Source organism: Setaria italica, chromosome V (assembly GCF_000263155.2).
Source record: "Setaria italica strain Yugu1 chromosome V, Setaria_italica_v2.0, whole genome shotgun sequence".
In the NCBI taxonomy this organism is placed as follows: domain Eukaryota; kingdom Viridiplantae; phylum Streptophyta; class Magnoliopsida; order Poales; family Poaceae; genus Setaria; species Setaria italica.
In genome coordinates, this window is record NC_028454.1 from 831,886 (window position 1) to 851,573 (window position 19,688).

Sequence of the window (19,688 nt, forward strand, 5' to 3'; positions counted from 1 at the left end):
TCAGGGCATCATATCTCCTTGCTTTTGTGGACAACTATACTGGTTTGCTCTTTGGGAAATTATTGGGTGCACTGGGTTTCTAGTTGTAAGAAACGGAATATCCAGTTGCCCTCTGACTTTGTTGAAGGCTGTTTCTTTTCTGCATTTAGGCATGGATGTTAGGAGACAGGTCAATGAAGTAACCCACCTAGCATCGTCCTGTCATCCTGTGTGACATATTGCTAATCATTCTTATTTCGTGCACAGTGCTATGGCGTTGCTACTAGTATGCATATTAGTGAAAGTTAGCTAACCAGGCTTCATAATTTACATTTCTCCTTGCCAAAAGGAAATAGATTTTTCATCTTTTTCTGTAATGGCACAATTCTGAAAGAAATCATTTGAAAATGATGCAACTCTTACTTGACCAGTCTCTCACAAAAGATGACTCAAGTTGCGGGTCGAAAGCGACCTGAACCGTGCTAAATTTAAAGGGATGTTGGGTGAGTGCCATTTTGTTTCATCCATCTTTTGATTGTTATTCGGACGGCATTTCTCCCTGGGATTCTAAAAAAGACTAAAAGGAAAACGCAAAAGCACGGCACCTCCCTGGGATTCTAAAAAAGACTAAAAGGAAAACGCAAAAGCACGGCACGCTTTCGTCTTTTGGCCTTTAAGCTGCTTTTCGCTTGATTTCCATCCTTTGTATGAAATGGCCACGGTACAGGTGGATTGCTGGGATTTGGACCCTTATAGTGATGTGGTGGTGTGGCTGCTGTGAGTGTGACCTGAACCTCGCAGCTGGGTGGAGTGTGAATGTGTTGCCTTGGTAATGCTGGTGTTTGAGAGTACCAGTTACCTTGCTTATCGGCATTTCCACCAATCATATAGACATGTCCTTATCTTATCTTACACAAATGATCATGCTTTGTGGCCGTGCTACGTGAGCTTAATTTTAGGCACGCAACTGCGCGTGAGGTTTTTGTGTTGAGAATTGTGCAGAGACGGATCTTCTCTGCACCCACACCTGCTATTCACTTTTTTATCCGACTCCTGGGATGGTAAGTGAATTGGTAATCAATCTTACCAATCCACCTGATCCTGCCCCGGTAGCTCACGAGCAACGCGGCTCGTGGAACGTCTAGGGGCTTTACCACGATAGCTCGCGGCCGGCCTCGGCCACGTCACTCGTGGCAGATAACTCATCTTGCTAATACACGTGATTATTGTTGAAAGGAAGAACTAAGAAGGAGGGGAGCTTGCATGCGTATAAATCCAGGACGAGGGCACACGGGAGCACGCACACCAACACACCCACTGCACGCAACACAAGGATAGGAGCTTTGCTTGGAGCACCGAGGGTGGAGACTCTCCTCCTCCCATCTGCTGTGCCAGCAGACCTGTACAGTCATCTCGCAAGGTCAGCTGGTGAGTCCAAAATCTTGCCTCCACCTATCGCTTTTTATGCTCCCATGACCTAACGGTAAAAAACGTGTCAAACTCTTAACTAGTGATCCTTCATCAAAGGAAAATCAAAAGTATAATAGTGGTGTGATATGTGGGCCCGTCATGTCAGCCAGGCAGTTCCTGTGTATCCCCCGGACATACGGGCACGAACCAACCTCCCTAGGCAGGCTGACACGTGCACCGCGCGTGGGGCTTCCCGACTCCGACCCCACCCGCAGCGACACAGCCCACACGTACCCTCCCCGTCCCGACACCCGCCACTCCTAACCCCGCCGTCCGCGCGCGCCACCGCCTCCCCAGTCCGCGATCGCCGTTGCTAATCGCCGGCGCCTTCCCCGACTGGTGACCGGCCACGAGGGCTCACCGCCGGGCCCCCCGCCTGCATTGCCCTGTTCGTCCCTACCCAACGCCCCGATGCACCTGTGCTCCAGGTTTGATCCCCATCGATTGCTTGTTTATTGCTTGGCCTTCCTCTCCACTTGGGTATCGCATCGGGGACCGACGCTTCCCTCTGAAGCCTGGCCTTGCGTCGAAATGGAACCCACAAGAACGCCGAGAAGAAGCTCAGAGATGTCGGCTTCTAGGCAGTTGAGGCCGTCGCCTGAATTTTCCCTGACAGCAACCGCGCATGGCATGTGGCGTGGCTCGGTCAGAAACCTTTGCCCTAACGTCGTGTGCAGATTCTGCACGCGCTTCGCTTTCACTTGAGAAAGTTGGCGTATGGCCTTGCCTTGTACGATCGATCGTTATGCGTTTACTTAGAGAAGCTCGGGTGGGGAAATAATGTTCAGGACAAGGCATTCAGTTGCTTGTCTCTGGCTTATGGTGATCCTGCTGACAACAAGGCATCATAAATCTGAACTCTGAACCATCATTGAAAAATAATAGAGGTTCTCATCTCACCATGGACCCCCAATGCAAATCTTTTATAATAACGTAGAAATGGAATTCAGATGCAAATTGGTTTGCAGCCTTGTGAAGAGGATTGATTGGCAATCTGAAACCCGGGTGTCACCTCACTCCTCTGCGCTGGTACAAGTTTCCAGCGCTTAGCTCCTGAATGATAAGGTAAGCAATAAGTTTAAGATATGACGGTCGTCCTATCAACTTAGCCATCACCCAGTTGCGATTCATTGCACACTCCTTGCGGATGCATGTGTCTCGCCCCCGCCTGCCTCACTGTTCTCTTCCCCCAACAGCACTAGCAAAACTAGAGGCCATGCTCTCTTCAGGGTTGCCTGCAGTCCAGGAAAGCCCATGCCATTTGTGCCCAACGCTTGCCATGCTTGTGCTCGGAGTTTCATAGCCACAAGTCTCGAGATTTTTGCCTCGATATCCTGCACGGCTGCACCTACGCCACACATATGGACGGTTCGTGATGATGCGTCGGCATTCAATTGCACATTCTGCTGCCCGACGACGCCGTCTAGCTCTCTGCACTCAGCTTGAACACCTTATATATACGTGCTCTTGCACTGCACAAGTGGTCTGCAACTCATTGCATCTTCTTTGTGACCTGATTGTCCATTACACGATCCCAGCTGATGCTTGTTCAGTTTGGTTTCATCCATTTCACTGAACTCTTCTTCATAGTGATCACTGCTCGACCGGTCCGTCCTGTACTGGACGTACTAAACGACAATGACACGATGCACTGCGTGCACCCGTAAGAACTCTATAGTGATGACTCGAGCTGACAAGTGATTCACTGAATCGTTATGCATGTATTCCGATCTCCAGCGTTTGTTTTGTTTTCTCTGAAGGATCAACATGTGTCGTCTGTGTCGCAGGTTTCGCGAGGTTCATGGAGACGGACGAATCTGCGGCGCCGCAACGCTCCGCGCACGTGCACCCGGACGCCGTCGCCGTTCACATCCCGTCGAGCCTCTCCGCCGAGGAGCCGGCCTCCAGAGTAAGTGGTCCTCGCGTGTCACTCACCATACATCCAGCTTACTTAATTTGACGTCAGTGCTACCGCCTGCTCGGATCGGACCACGAGTATGAACAGTTTTGCGTGCCGGTGTGCGTAGGAGCGACACGGTGACATGATCGCCGCCATGGCAGCGGCGCCGTCCCCGGGGTACTCGCCGTTCGAGGCGCCCGTGCTCGCAGCCGCGCGCCCGGTGTCGATCAGCTTACCGGCGTCGCCGACCGGATTCGGCGCCTCGAGGACGGAGGCGGAGCTGCATCGGCACGCCGTCACGGACGCGCCGCCGCGGATGGTGTTGCCGCCGCGCGCCCCGGCGGCCGTGGCCCTCGCGCAGCCTGACAAGGTGGTGTTCCGGTCGCAGCCGATCGCCGCCGCGCCGCTAGGGGCCAAGGCCGCGGAAGGGCACGGCGACCCCAGCCGGAGCGCGCCGCACGCGGGGAGGGGCAAGCCGCCGCGCAGGGACACCAGCTACGACTCGTTCAAGACGTGGTCCGGCAAGCTGGAGAAGCAGATCACCACGCACCTGCTAGGCGGCCGGGCGCCACCGCAGCAGCAGGAGGAGGAGGAGCCCGAGGAAGACGACACCGCGACCAGAAGCCGCCGCAATTCCTCCTCCATGCCCGAAGTGCAGCGCTTCTTCGCCGCGCTGGAAGGCCCCGAGCTCGACAAGCTGAGGGTACTGCTGCTGACCACATGCCTCGTAGCTGCGAACGTTGTCGTTACCACGCGACGTGTCGTTTCTTCTTCTAGTAGCTTGATGGTGCTGACGTGGCTACTGCTAGCTGACCGTCGTGTTGATGTTGCCGTTGTGGCGTGGCAGTCCTCGGAGGAGCTGATCCTGCCGTCCGACAAGACGTGGCCGTTCCTTCTCCGGTTCCCGGTGTCGGCGTTCGGCGTGTGCATGGGGATGAGTAGCCAGGCCATCCTGTGGAAGCGGATCGCCATCTCGGCGTCGACGCGGTTCCTGCACATCACCGCCAAGGTCAACCTGGTGCTGTGGTGCGTGTCGGTGGCTCTCATGGCCGCCGTGTGGGCGCTCTACGCCTGCAAGGTGGTCTTCTACTTCGAGGCGGTCCGGCGCGAGTACTACCACCCGATCCGCGTCAACTTCTTCTTCGCGCCGTGGATCGCGTGCCTGTTCCTGGCCATCGGCGTCCCGGACGCGGTGGCGGCGAGCCTCCCCCACTGGCTCTGGTACGTGCTCATGGCGCCCATCGTGTGCCTGGAGCTCAAGATCTACGGCCAGTGGATCTCCGGCGGGCAGCGGCGGCTGTCGCGGGTGGCCAACCCCTCCAACCACCTCTCCATCGTCGGCAACTTCGTCGGCGCGCTGCTTGGCGGCATCATGGGGCTCAAGGAGGGGCCCATGTTCTTCTTCGCCGTCGGGCTGGCGCACTACACGGTGCTGTTCGTGACGCTGTACCAGCGGCTGCCCACGAGCGAGACGCTGCCCAGGGACCTCCACCCGGTCTTCTTCCTCTTCGTCGCCGCGCCCAGCGTCGCGTGCCTCGCCTGGGCCAGGATCACCGGCGAGTTCGGCTACGGCTCCCGGGTCGCCTACTTCATCGCCATGTTCCTCTACGCCTCACTCGTAAGCTGCTTGCATTGGTCGATCGATCAGTCCATCAATGCCAAATTGTTATTAACTGCAAGCTTGCAACCATGGGAATGACGATGGCAGGCCGTGCGGATCAACCTGTTCCGGGGGTTCAGCTTCTCGCTGGCGTGGTGGGCGTACACGTTCCCGATGACGAGCGCGGCGATCGCGTCCATCCGGTACGCGTCGGAGGTGAAGAACGCCTTCACGCAGTGCATGTGCATCGGCCTCACGGCGGCCGCCACGCTCACGGTCACGGCGCTCTTCCTGACGACGCTGCTCCACGCGGTGGTGCACCGCGACCTCTTCCCCAACGACATCTCCATCGCCATCACGGAGCGCAGGCGCAAGCCCTTCTTCGCCAAGGAGTTGATGCGCAGCAGGAAGCAGGCGGCGGCGCTCGACACCACCCCCTCCGATGCCGCGGACCTGGAGGCTGCGCGCGCCGCCACGACGTCGTACACGTAGGCCGGCGGCCGGCAACCGTGACCACGACAATGATACGCGTGGATCTCTAGCTCTTGGACAAAAGGCCCATTTTGTGTGGCGATCGATGTATGTGTAGTAGAAGAGTTGTATGTACACTGTGTATCACGGAGGAAGAAGATCTATCGTATATGCTGCCACCATCTCCTATCACTCGATTCAGTTGTGAGTTTGTGATAAGTTGCCATCAGCAGCAATCATGGCGAACTGCAGGAGGAGGTCGAGAGTGCTGAGTCCAGTGTGTCGGAAAGGAAAGGGAGGCTCCCGCGCGGCTGCGGTGGTGAGGACTAAAGAGAAGAAAGAATCCGGCAGCAATCCGGCGAGACATGCAACTCACATGCAGTTCTTATCATCTTCTCAATTCTTTACCCATATTTTCGATTAAAAGAAGGTGTTTCTGGCCGGAGTCGGAGCAACGCCGACCTGAATCATGGCACCCAGCTCCCGACGCGCCCGCAGCGTGGCGTCAATACCATACATCACATATGTTGCAGAATCACGTTGTGTCACCTTCTAGCTCCGTGCGCTAGGTTTGGATGGACCAGTACGCGTCGGCCCAATAAAACCTATGATTGACACGTGATGGGACCTGCTTGTACTATTCTTGCGCCTTTCTTTTTTTTATTTTCCAATATATTTCTTTCCTTCCTTTTTATCTTTTGTTTTCTCTAACTTTCACTTTTTTCTGTTTTTCTTTTTCTTTTTCCTTTCTCTTCCTCCTTTTCTTTTCTTCTTATCTTTTATTGTATTTTTGGTAATTCTCTTTGTTTTTTCTTCTCATCTTTTGCCTTTTTCTTTCTCTATTATTTTTTTTATTTTTTCTCTTTTATTTATTTTATTTTCATCCCTTCTCCTTTTTCCAAGTTCTCTTTTTCCTTTTTTTTTCCATCTCTCTTCTTCTTTTCCTTTTTTTTACCATTTTGCGGTTACATCCTTTTTCTCATTCCTTTTTATTCCTTTTTTCTCTTTCATTTTGTTTTTTACTTTAATCTCTTGTTTTGTTTTTATATTTTAATTTATATTTCTATATATTCCTTCTTGGTACGTAGTTTGTATTTAACTTTTTTTCCTTTTTTTTCTTTTTGTGATTATTCCTTTTCTATGACTATATTTTTATTTATTATTCAATTGTTTCTTTTAATTTTTAGTTTTTTATATTCTAGTAGTAACTTTTCTTTGCAAGACAACACTAAGTGTAGCGACTACGGTAGTTGATGTATATTTTCTTAATCTTTTGTTACCGTGATCGTCAAGTGTGCATATTTTTTAGTTAGTTTTATTTTTATTTACTTTTTATTTAGTTCGTCAAGTGTGCATATTTTTATTTTGTCAAGTGTACATGATTTCTATGATGTTTCGTAAGTTCATATAATTTGTTCTAGGTTATGCATATTTGTTCTATAAAGTTGATATAATTTGTCCAGTAGTGTGTACTTGTTTGTTCATGATATTCAGTTTCTATTGTTTTGATAGTACAATGAATTGTTCACAATTTCAACTTTTTTGCATTGTATTATTATTTTGTTCGTCATGTTTAATTATTTGTTCACAAAAAATATCATTTTTATAATTTATTCTATGGTTGTTTATTTTTGTTCTATATGTTTGAATAATTTGTTCGATGTGTACAGTTATTTTATTCCGTGAGTTCATATAATTTGTTCAGCAGTGTGTACGTATTTGTTCGTGATATTAAATTTCTATTATTTCTGCTATACAATAAATTCTTCGTGATTTCAACCCATAACTAGCTAGCTATTCTTAAGCTGAAAGTTACGCAACCTATCACACTATCATTTATTTAATCATGAACTTGTATTTTTTGTGGTGGACTTTCATTTAACTTTATTGGAATAAATTGTTCATGATTATAGTTACTTTTGTTTGCTATGTACTATTATTTTGTTCATCTTGTTTAATTATTTGTTCTAAAAAAATAATTATTTGTTCTTGTGTTCAATTATTTGTTCGCAGTAGCCAAAATTAATTATTTTGTATTAAAAAAATATTTTTAAAAAATATCATTGAAACATAGTCAAGTGGGTCTTATTTTAAAGATTTTGTTGTAAGCAATCCATTGGTACGATCAAAATTAAATTTGGATATACGGTTTGAGATTTATAGATTTTTTTATTTGGTAGTTACTTTGCATGTGGGTGATATCATCTATCTGTCTTGTATGCATGCAACAGATCTCTATTTTATTTCCTGTTCATGTGAGGTGAGGTTAGCGGTTCATATATTTTATCCCTCTATACTCCTATTAGCCCATGATATTAATATCTGAGACGATGTTTGAACGTGTGACTGGATTGCTTGGATCTCTTTCAATCCTTCCACAAAAGGAGCAACCAAAAGGTCACTTGAGCATTTAGTAAATACTGTTCAGCTCTTCATTATTCTGCAATGTTTTGCTTGATGCTCAGTAATCTACTTCAGCTTTCAAACTGAATCTGCAGACCTCAACTCAGTGTTGCATTTCATTGTTCTGAACATTTAAACTTCCATAGAGCGGTTTAAGTTTCTTAAAATCAGTTGATTTCCATTTGTTCTTAATGTTGTTTACTTCTTCAGTATGAAACTGAATTCCCTTGCATGTATAGACTGAAGAATGCAATGACTGAATGTCGTTCTTTTACTTCATAAAATTAGCTGTATGTTTATTAATTGCCTTGGTTTTTGTCACAGAAACTATACGTAGACAAAGCAGCATGACAGATGTGAAACTAAGGTCTGAAAAAGTTAAGCCTTAATGTATTCTTGGAAATATATACTAGAATTCATTTTACTGTTTTTATATGCTCCTGCCCTATGGAATTTTCCAGGAGTTCTGAAAGTATGAGCAACTTACCAAAGCTCAGAAGAAATGCATCTACTTCATCCGATATGAGTAGCCTGGCATCGCAAGGTCCTTCAACTAATACAGGTCATAAGATGTTCTTTTGAAATACTTAGTCGCACTGGACTGAAGTTATGTCCCGGAATAAAATTCTTGCTTTTACTGTTTACCACCTTACCCTTTTATGAGCTGGCTGAAAAACTATGTTAGCATTAAACTGGACCTCCTTGTTTTTTTAAAAAGAAAACTACCTCTTTGATTACATTGCCATGTGTGTACCTTAATGGCACTTTGCAGTCTCTAGCTGCTTGTGTGCTTAGCGTGTCAAATAGTGGGTGTGGTATTAATTTATGACCAGCAAGGTAGAATTTGTCAATCCGATATCAGGGTTGTAAAGCACATATTGATTAGAGGTAGTTTATTTTCTTATTTTGTCAATGAACCTCATTACTTTTAGTAATGCATACATTTCAATATTATAACAATGAAGAATGAACAAATATACTGATATAATAAGGTGATTTTCTGCAGGTAACACTGTGCATGCAAAATAGTTGAAAAATAAACAAACAAGAGTACAGTACTCCTAATTGAATGAATATTGAGAAAATGTACAAATTTTGCGGGAGCAGTCACCTTAGTAATTTTTTACTGTGTTGCTGCTTCGCATTATGCACCTTTTCTGTTCTCATGATCGTGTATCATAAACAATGCAGCTCCTCTCAGACGTGCTAGCAGCTGGACTTTTGATGAGAAAATTTTAGTACAAGCACTGTACAAGGTTCTGCATTCAGTCTCTAAAAAGTATCCAATTGTACTCTACATAAGAGATGTTGAGAAGTTTCTTCACAAGTCCCCAAAAATGTATCTTCTGTTTGAAAAATTACTAAACAAGCTTGAAGGGCCAGTGCTTGTCCTCGGATCAAGGATTGTAGAGATGGACGTTGATGAGGAGTTGGACGACAGGCTTACTGTTTTATTCCCGTATAATATTGAAATCAAGCCACCTGAAAACGAAAATCACCTTGTAAGTTGGAACTCGCAATTAGAAGAAGACATGAAGATGATTCAGTTTCAAGATAACCGGAATCATATTTTGGAAGTCCTTGCAGAAAATGACCTCGAGTGTGATGACTTAGGCTCGATATGCCTATCTGATACAATAGGCCTTAGTAAGTATATAGAGGAGATTGTGGTATCTGCAGTTTCATATCACTTGATGAATAACAGAGAGCCGGAGTACCGAAATGGAAAATTAGTTATATCTGCAAAGAGGTAGGTAGCATATTGGTATAGTTGTCTGTTGATCTTTACATTTGTTCCTCGGTTTGTGACTCTTTCATGGCACAGCTTGTCTCATGCATTGGAAATTTTTCAAGAGAACAAGATGAGTGATAAGGACAGCTTGAAGCTGGAAGTGACTGCTGATGCCTTGAAGGTTTGTTCAATGGATGCTCCTCCGAGTTTATTATTATCATTATTATTATTTAAATCTCAGATATGCACCACTAAATACACATGATGAAAAGATAGCGCTGTTTACTCTTGTTATGATTTATATTACAGATGTACACTACTGAATATACACACGATGATAAAAATTATTACTCTTAATTCTACCTTGCGAGGTTTTGTTATCTGGTTTGCCTACATTTCTGAGAAGGCTGCTAGGTTTGTACTGATATTACAGTAACTTTTGCTAAGTAATTAGTGTAAAAAACACTAAGTAAGTTACAGTAAAATGTTGCAACTGGCGTTTGGATTGTTACTAAGAATGATGCAGCTGGCGTCTGGATTGATATGTTACAGACTATTTAAAACCTTTTACCATTTAAAACTTAGCAAATTGGCTTGCCTTATTTTGTTAATACAAGGATACCTAATTTGTCCTTAGTATTCCAATTTTACTTGTCTAAGAAACATTCAGAAAATGTGTTTATTCACATACCATACCTCAAATATATAGGCTGCTGAAAAAGGAACTGCTCCAACTGCTGCAAAATCAGAAACAAAACCTGCAACTTTGCTGCCACCAGTACGCCCTCCTGCTGCCGCTTCTGCTGCCCCTGCTGCTGCTGCTGCTGCTGCTGCTCCTCCTGCAGTTGAGAGCAAACCAGCACCAGAGAAGAAGGATAGTCCACCTCCAGCTGCAAAAGCACCGGTAATAGCATTTTTGGTTGCATCTTTAAATAAGTAGTAATGTAGTATTATTATTGTCTGCTCTATGTTATCCTGTGCATGTCTCGAGAAACTAATTTACCAATCTGTCATTTCATTTTTGCTACCAGGAAGTGCCACCAGATAATGAGTTTGAAAAGCGTATTAGACCGGAAGTTATACCTGCTAATGAAATTGGAGTCTCATTTGATGATATCGGTGCCTTGGATGATATCAAAGAATCCCTTCATGAACTTGTCATGCTGCCTCTTCGACGGCCTGACCTCTTCAAAGGAGGTCTTCTTAAGCCTTGCAGAGGTATATTACTTTTCGGCCCTCCGGGAACTGGAAAGACAATGCTGGCCAAGGCTATAGCAAATGAAGCTCAAGCAAGTTTTATAAATGTCTCGATGTCAACTATCACGTCAAAGTGGTTTGGGGAAGATGAAAAGAATGTCCGCGCATTGTTCACATTAGCTGCCAAAGTATCGCCAACTATCATTTTTGTTGACGAAGTTGATAGCATGCTTGGGCAGCGGAACAGAGCTGGGGAGCATGAAGCAATGAGGAAGATCAAGAATGAGTTCATGACACACTGGGATGGACTCTTGTCAAGACCAGATCAGAGAATTCTTGTTCTTGCTGCAACTAACCGGCCTTTCGATCTTGATGAGGCTATCATTCGTAGGTTCGAGAGGAGGTCTGTGTCTTGTCCCTACGATGAAGTAGTTATGTTTGTCCATCCTTGTATTTCTAATAGAACCATTCCAATGTTCTATGCCTAAGGTGTGTTCTCTTTCTTTAACAGAATCATGGTGGGTCTGCCATCAATGGAAAGTCGGGAACTGATTATGAGGCGGCTTTTGTCAAAGGAGAAAGTTGATGAAGGGCTGGACTTTAAGGAGCTAGCAACTATGACAGAAGGATATAGTGGCAGTGATCTTAAGGTCAGTGACAGTATCATGAGACATACCAATAAAAATGAAAGAAAAAAACTCCTTCGTTCACTCACATTTCTCTGTAACAGAATCTATGCACCACGGCAGCGTATCGCCCTGTGAGGGAGCTGATACAGAAGGAAAGAAAGAAGGAGCTGGTAATGAGATCACTACACACTTAAGCTTCTTAATTCAAGAGGAATTGTGTGAATACACTATGTAACCTTTTTGTTCTCAATATCTTCAGGAGAAGCTGAAGCGTGAAAAAGGAGGAGCTCCGTCGGATTCTACAAAGAAGAAAGAAAAGGAGGAGCCAATCATTCTAAGGCCACTAAACATGACAGATTTGAAGGAAGCAAAGAACCAGGTGAATCCATAATTCAAGTTGGATTTCAAAAGCACACTGCAGCGCATAGCGTTTGCCAACATTAAACTGAACAGCTGGGTAGCTTCAAGTTCAAAATTGTTATTAATACTCCTAAACTCTGAAATGCAGGTGGCTGCAAGTTTCGCTGCCGAGGGCGCCATAATGGGTGAGCTGAGGCAATGGAACGAGCTGTACGGCGAAGGCGGTTCCAGAAAGAAGCAGCAATTGACATACTTCCTTTGAGCAATCTGAATGCCACACGCAGAATGTATGGACATAATTTGAAAGAGTAGTAGAGTAGAGACACAAAACAGCCGTGACGAAATAGGCCGAACATGTATAACAACATGAGGAGAAATGGGGGAGTGTTAGGGGACACAAGAAATGAGGCTGTAAAAGCCGGTTTCTGTTGTAGAACAAGGAAGGAAGAACAGTTCTATCTCCACCTTAAATTCCTGTTTGCTTGTGCTGTTTGTTGTATTACACCAAATAATGTAATCTGCGGCGCAGATTGTTCCTCTTTTTTTTCTTTCTTTGTATTTGCCTGGTCACATAACGATTTTACATAGGTTGTGGTCAGCCTCGAAATGGTTTTGGTCTTTTCTGTGTGTGCGTGGGGATCTTTGTAGAGGTAGCTCAGGCAAGTCTAGAGCTGAGCCGATCCCAACATTCCTTTTTTTTTTCTGTTTGTTTGATGCAACTACAAAATATCATTTAGTGGTTTCGTGAAGTTGTATTGGCCACTACCTCCAAGCAAAAGGCTCCAACAGCATCGTATTGATTTTTTGATAATGGATAAATAATCCGGCTTCAACCTTCTCTACTCGTAGAGGGGGAATCAGTCCTACAAATTATTACACTTAGTACACACACTATTTATATCCCCTACAAATTATTACACTTAGTACACATGCATGATTATTGTTTATATCTTCATCGTACGTAAACTAAAAGGCTACCTATGGGAGGTGAAAAAATGAAATCCGAGATCTCCGACGTCCGCCTTGGGTGGGGGGGGGGGGGATTACTTACTCGAGGAAACCAAGTAATAGACACACAAGCCCACTACGAAATAGATCCTTGGTTCCAACTCGAAACTCAGCCCAATGGATGTAGTTATTGGAGGATGTTTGGATCGGTTTTGTGTGCTCTTTTCGTGAAAATTTTGAATGAAATTGAACGCCGGCCTACCTCTGCAGCGTTGAGCACGGAGGCGGGCGTCGTGCGTGGCAAAGAGCACGAGGAGGTCGGCGGCGCCACATCAGCGCACGAAACCGTCGCAGTCACCGGTCAAACATCCAACACTGTTCATGTGATTACACAGCCTGGACCCTCAATTCACAGTCATATATACAAAAATGTAACATTTAATTATCTTGAATAGCTCAAGAAGCAACTTAAGAAACTATCCATTGTGGGGTATCATGTGACAGCACATTTGGAAACCAGGACGTGCGCACGGATCCACTTGCAGAGACTAACGTCACAGCATATTGTTTGGGCTCATAACCTCATACGATTCAGCAGTACAGTTCTCGACTTGCATATAACAAGGGTTCAAATATTAAACAAAGATTCCTCAACGAATCTAGCTAAAACAAGCTTACATCTGGTTCAGCAGAGTAGAAAAAAGACTACTTGTATACGGTAAAAGCTCCATGACCGTAGGACTACTTGTACACGGAAAGATTTCCATTACGGTACCAGTATCTATTGGGGTGGGCTATGGCTGCACGTTCATCTTTAGATGCATCTTCATCTTGATCCTCAAGGATTTTGTCTTCACTTCGTCTAGCCACCACCCAGCGGCCATTCAATGATTTCCCAAAAAACGTATTGTGATCAGCATATTTACAAATATGGTAATTATTATGTAACGAGATGTATCAACGTTACCTGTTTGGTGGTTGTTGCTCACCATCTTTAACAATACAGCCCACCTCACAAATTAATACTGATGAATCATGGAGTATCTTCATATAATTTGTTCTGTCAAGCACAAAAGATTGGATTTAATAAAAAATTATGTCGACTCAACCTCCTCCAACTTTGATTATTGAAATGTTCGAACAAATCTCAGTTAAGTGCAAAGCAAAACCACACTTACTGTCCTGTCTTAAAATAGTTCAGAATTCCACGGAGAAGATCAAACCACAGGAACGGAGTTCCCATGTTCCTATCATAGTAGTTCATGCCCACAAATTTGCCGTTGACAGCAACAAGGGGCCCTCCAATCCCAGCCTAACCAGGTTAAATGGAGAGGTTGTCAGTTGTATACATAAGGCTAAGTACATCATATTCATGTAAAAGTAGGCAATTAAAAAAAAGAAAATCAATGGTGCTACCTTAGTGATTGTACATGCAGTGTACTGAAGATCTTTGCAATCCAGGTTGCCTGACCACCTGGTACATTTTCCACTTGCAGCCATAGCTAAACCTGATTCAAAGCAACGGCCCACGGCTAATAACTTGGTAGACCAATCTATATGCTCACGGTTCAGATCCACAGGACAATCAACAGTATAATTCTTGATGCTGACTAGAGCAACATTGTAATGTAAACTATAATGTTCCAATTTCCCTTCACAGCGTTCCCTGTTTGGAAGCAACACCACAATCTGCAAAAAATACTACCAGACTTAAGCAGTGTCTTGAAAGAACAAGAATCACACAATATAATTAGGAGCACCAACCCTTAAGCCCTCAATAATTTTGGCGTCGTTTTTCCTAACCAAGCTCGCTGATGTCAGAATAGTCGGGCATTTATCAGCATAGTCAATGAAAAATCCCGTGCATGTTCTTAATTTTGATTCACCTGGGCAACATAATTGTCATTAGCTAGTGATGACTAAATACAAATGCGAAATAGTATACAACACATTACAGTAAAATCACCTTTGAATGAAGCAAGTGCAACAAGATTTCTTAATATGTGAGAAACAACTCCATGCTCGAGTTCACTCCAGACACCATTAGGATATACGTCTCCAAAAATCTTAATGCTACCCGGTTGACAAGATATTGCATAATAGTTAGTGGCACGGAAGATCTGTAAAAAGGTTCAATGCATGATAAATCAGCAAATGTACAGGCATTGTGATTGACTATATCCATTGATGGACTGGGGTAGATCAAAAAGTCAACCCAAGTTGTGCCTTGCTAATGCTGCTGCAACAAAGTTGATTAGCACTGACATGCTAATTATATGTACAATATGAAACAATCACTTAAATTTCTGCAGATAATATTGTAAAATTATAATATGATGGCATCTTGTGACTCATATTATAAGTGATTGTGTTTGAACATATCCATGAACATCTCTACCTTCAAGGAGCTAGTGATGGTCATGATGTGTTGTATGCACCCGCAATCCAGATCTTTTCTAGATGGACTAGCAAATTGCCCGTGTTGCAACAGCAATGCAAAATCAAAGGAGTACATTTGTGTATGTAGTGAACCTTGGTTCCATGATGTCGTTCTAGGTGATTGGGGTGAGGGTGAAACTGATTTGTAATAAGTGGCAGGATGATGGGTAAATATTGTGGTGACACATAGGGGTAGAGTGGTGGTGATGGGCAGACACCCCATCATTACCAACTCAGTATTCTTTAGTAGTTGAGATTTATGTAGAGATGTGCGTGTAGCATTTTATTTGATAAAGTATTGAACTATCTGCATATGTACATAGTCGGCTGATTTTTATAGGCACAATAATCTCTGTAATCAGAGAAAATTTACATTATAAAATCAGAACCTGAGGTATACTTATTTGTGATCGCAACGCGCAAGCAATGCTAGTGCAGCAGTAAGGTACACGAATTAGCACTAACATTACAATACAACTGTAGAAGACTGTACTAGGTAAATAGAAATATAGATGCAAAGGCTTAATTTGCGCCACTAAAGGACCTTACAAATAGTGCTGAATCAAAATTAAAAAAAAGAAACATCTGATAACCAATGTCGAGTGGTTGTGTACTCACCTTCAGGACGAGGGAGAAGTTTCACACCTATGCGTCTTATTTGTCTTTTTTTATCCCTGTAGATGAAGATCAACATGAGCACTAGATCAATATGAGTACTAACCCAAAAGGGATCAACATGAGCAGATAATGCAATAAAACAAGAAAGAACTAAGCAAATGTATACAAAATCTTAATCAAGAGATACCATATCCCCTAATAGTTAGTCTCAACATAAAATTCTAACATATTTTGAATTAAAAAATATATTGGCTTCAATATTTCATACACAGGAATGTTGCTACACTACAAGCCTACAATACAGAGCAACTATGACACCTGCAATAAGACAGCTATCCCATTTGAAAAATATCTTTAACTAGGGAGTAGACATACCAAACCATCAAGTCGTTATTACGGGTAAACATTAGAAGCTGCGACAACATAGATAAACAACAAACTGGAAATATATTTGCATACCTGACTGGCTTCACCAGGTTTAGAAATACACTCTTTTTCAAGGATGTACGAAAATGCACCACACGTTCGAGAATTATACTCCTTGGCAAGAAAATTGGTCTTTCCATATCCCAGAAGAGGTTGATGCCAAAAAAGTTCCCATAAAAATCATAAAGTGCACCGCCCTGCATAACCTAGAAAAAAAAGTGGCAGGCTTTAAAATGATAACGAATAAGAGTTACTCCCACCTTTATGTTAAAATTGTCACAGTTGATTGTCTTTTGGAAATTGTGAATGGCTAAATGCTACTATTAACAATGTGTAAATACTTTAAAATGTATATATTATCTTCCACTGCAAATTCAACCAACACAAAATCCATTCAACTTAACTGTACAGTTTGGTAGGTATTGGGAATTTGGGATGTGTAAGAGTAAACAGATGTAGTACATTAATATTTTCTTTATTGAATACAAGACATAGTTCAGTTCATATAGTAACAAATAAGATTAGAATACTCAGAATAATGCTAGTGTACCTCAGATAATTTACATGTAGAGAACATAAGATACCGACTATATTGAGATCCATGTGAATCAGTACATGTCCCACTTGTGGTCAATAATCTGTTAGAGATGTCACGCCCTACTGCCACTACCTTTCGACCATGGGGGTCAAATTGCACCTGATGATCGAGAGGCACGCAATAAACATCAAGGATGGCCTTGACTTTGACAACAGCAATTTCATAATCCAAATCATATTCTTCCAGAAACCCTATGGCCACATCTTCTTCATGCCGTACTACAATCTATATTGATAAAAGCAAAACAGCACAGAATGTTCACAGTTATGTAAAGTAAACAATAGCAATTAGTAAATAATTATCAGCAGCACAAACCTTAACCGTATGGTCATTTGTTTCAGAATCATGTAAAGCTCTAACCAAACTTGCTGAAGTCACAAACTTTGTGAAGGAAGACTGACATTCTATAACTACACCAGAGGATGCATATAGCACATTTTGCCCTACAAGATCATAAATTATATCATTCAAAACTAATGATTTTAGACATATATTTTGAAAAAAATTAAGGGTACAACAGAATAATCACCATCGGACAAACCAATTGAGACAACACTTCTAGACACCTTTGATGCAACTTCCACACCCAGATCCCTCCAGATATCTTGATTGTCCCAAAATAAGTCACCAAATTAAGAAAACATGTTACAAACACACACGAGTGCTCAAATAGAGCCATAAATAATAAAAAAAACATGAAGAAAAAGGAAGAACCTGCAGACCTAAAAAATCAGTTGCCTCTTCTCCACTGCAAGTTCTTTTATTGTCAGCTGAGAATCTTGTAAGATCATCAGCACCCCTCTTACTTGGCAGCATCTTTCCAAAACTGAAGCAGAATTAAAGGCAAAATGTGGGTCATAACAACCAGAAAAGCAAACGTTGCAGGGTCAGCGATTCAATTTTTATTTATGCCATACTACTTTCATAAAGCAAAGCAAAAGAAATGCACCGTCAACTTGATGGTTGTTAGTTTTTTCACTTTTCAAATAATAACAACCAGGTTGTATTCTGTTGAAGGAACACGTAGAGTGCAAAATATCATCATAGTGAAACATATATATTAGTTCCCAACCAATATAGAGCACAAAAATTTTCATATTTCATATTTGATATGGAATTAAAAGGACAAAATTTCCAAACTATGGACCAAGGAACAAGCAATGAGAATTGCAACGTGACAGAGCCAAAACAAGCAGAAACGGATTCACAACGAACTACACGTGCAATCTTGACCCTACATGGAAATTAACCACATGCCAAACACCTCAAAAGTATTTGAAAGAAACATCAAATGTTTGAGTACCAACACGAAAAAAAAACACCCTGATTTTTCAGCAAATTTTAATCAATAGATAAGCAAACCGGCAACAACAAACAAGTCCTAGAAAGCAGGCACCAAACTAATTGGTTGATTTACATGGTATAGAGAAACTGAGGGGTGCTAAGCTACAATTGGCAGCTGACCTGGATTCATAGGGAAAAGCACCAATAGGGAAAAGCACTATATATGGTTAAAGAAACCATCAAAGCTTCACTTCCCACACTAAAATCCCTGATATTTTAAGAGGTACAAGCCTGTAGATACGCAATCAGATGAACTAAAGATCCAACAGAACCAGCTCCTAACCTAATTTCATTTCCATCGAAACAAGATATCAAGGGGAGGCGACCTAATTTGCATTGGCGGCGGCTGCGTCACCTAATTTAGGGGTAATATATACATTGCAGTAGCCTTGTTTGTTTAAGTGGGTCCCCAATCGATTCTTTGCCTTAACTTGCTCCGAACCTAACTGACAAAATATCTTAAGGTTCTCTTCGCCCGTGTCTGCACCATCAGCCATGTTGTTATCCAAAAAATTCAGCATGAAACTTTTAAAAAAAACTTAGCATGACATAAATACATATTTAAGGTTATGATGAGTAATGGATTGATATTGAATACAAACATCTACTGGTTACAGCACTGTAAAGTTTGTCACAAATCCAACAACAAATGATTGCAAGCACAACATTTACTAGTCAAGCCAATTTCTGCGACCATGACAGGCCATACCTATGAGCAGTGCAAGGTGCTGTCCATTGTCCAGCTTCTGTAATTATCAAGGAATGACACTACTGACCATAATCGAACATACCAATCCATTCTGTAATCCAATTAATATACATGTACATATGCAGATAGACCAAACCATCTTTCATTCCATTTGCCAGATAATATACATGCCAACATACAAAGGTACCATCGCAATCCATTTTTCATTCCATTTTGCAGCAAAGATACACACAGAACTGAGGGAGAATGATCAGCTGGGACTCACCTTCGCGGTCTGCCGACTGGGCGAGCAGGCGGGACGGGCGGCGCGGTCTGGGCGAGCGGCGGATCGGGAGGGGCTCACTCACGCCTTGCAGATCTGGATGGGGAGGCCCGGGGGGGCGCGGCGGACGGGTGCCCCAAACCCTAGTCGCTCGTCGGCTGGAGGGCTAGAGGAGCGGCGGCGTCCCGTTGCCGCCGACGATCGCCAGCGACGTGAGAGGACGAGATCGGATCGGAAGAGGGAGGTGGGAACCGAGAGAGGAAGGTTCCCCCTGTATCTAGTTGTTTCATAATTGATTGTTTTAGCAACTCCTCAATATAACAGTGACTCTCCCTCTCGCTGCCAACAGTGGCCCACACACGCGTGACGCACACGCTACAGACAGATAGCACACAGCTACCCACTGACTTGTGTTGGCGCCTTCTTCATTCTCCGCTTCTTCCTCAACTCCAGCGTCATCCAGTTCGGGCGCCAAACCTCCTCCAGGCTACCACCACTGTATTATCTCTCCTTATTTATATACCGGTGGAAGTCGCACGTGATAAAAAAATTATATACAAGTGTCAATACATATTAACATGAAACTATCATCTAGAGTTAAAA

The 19,688-nt window shown here is 43.3% G+C and overlaps 3 protein-coding genes across 6 annotated transcripts; 2 read left to right on the forward strand and 1 right to left on the reverse strand.

Annotated features, from left to right (window-relative positions):
- Nucleotides 1-1,294: 1,294 nt before the first annotated feature.
- On the forward strand, nt 1,295-5,599 carry LOC101781224 (S-type anion channel SLAH2). 2 transcript variants are annotated; one of them, XM_004967383.4, is made up of 5 exons: nt 1,295-1,407; nt 3,237-3,358; nt 3,477-4,052; nt 4,197-4,967; nt 5,058-5,599. In XM_004967383.4, exons 2-5 carry the CDS (start codon nt 3,251-3,253, stop codon nt 5,439-5,441), a joined length of 1,839 nt encoding a protein of 612 aa, XP_004967440.1. In that variant the 5' UTR covers nt 1,295-1,407; nt 3,237-3,250; the 3' UTR covers nt 5,442-5,599. The 2 variants fall into 2 exon arrangements, with proteins under 2 accessions (XP_004967440.1, XP_004967438.1); XM_004967381.3 differs by lacking the exon at nt 1,295-1,407 and adding an exon at nt 2,952-3,112.
- Nucleotides 5,600-7,729: 2,130 nt separating this feature from the next.
- Nucleotides 7,730-12,324, forward strand: LOC101755576 (spastin). Its single transcript, XM_004971422.2, has 11 exons — nt 7,730-7,817; nt 8,148-8,190; nt 8,285-8,385; nt 9,015-9,573; nt 9,649-9,736; nt 10,265-10,459; nt 10,587-11,155; nt 11,264-11,402; nt 11,483-11,551; nt 11,641-11,760; nt 11,890-12,324. Exons 1-11 carry the CDS (start codon nt 7,730-7,732, stop codon nt 12,001-12,003), a joined length of 2,085 nt encoding a protein of 694 aa, XP_004971479.1. The 3' UTR covers nt 12,004-12,324.
- Nucleotides 12,325-13,109: 785 nt separating this feature from the next.
- LOC101782153 lies at nt 13,110-19,369 on the reverse strand. 3 transcript variants are annotated; one of them, XM_022826903.1, is made up of 13 exons: nt 19,089-19,369; nt 17,493-17,596; nt 17,300-17,374; nt 17,086-17,213; nt 16,870-16,995; nt 16,206-16,378; nt 15,747-15,802; nt 14,656-14,766; nt 14,454-14,575; nt 14,106-14,378; nt 13,868-14,001; nt 13,657-13,749; nt 13,110-13,551 (listed from the first exon to the last, which is right to left on the reverse strand). In XM_022826903.1, the coding sequence occupies exons 2-13, from the start codon at nt 17,584-17,586 to the stop codon at nt 13,431-13,433; spliced, it is 1,506 nt and encodes a 501-aa protein (XP_022682638.1). In that variant the 5' UTR covers nt 17,587-17,596; nt 19,089-19,369; the 3' UTR covers nt 13,110-13,430. The 3 variants fall into 3 exon arrangements, with proteins under 3 accessions (XP_022682638.1, XP_012701854.1, XP_012701855.1); XM_012846400.2 differs by having other exon boundaries at nt 16,723-16,995; XM_012846401.3 differs by lacking the exon at nt 19,089-19,369 and having other exon boundaries at nt 16,723-16,995; nt 17,493-17,754.
- Nucleotides 19,370-19,688: the final 319 nt, after the last annotated feature.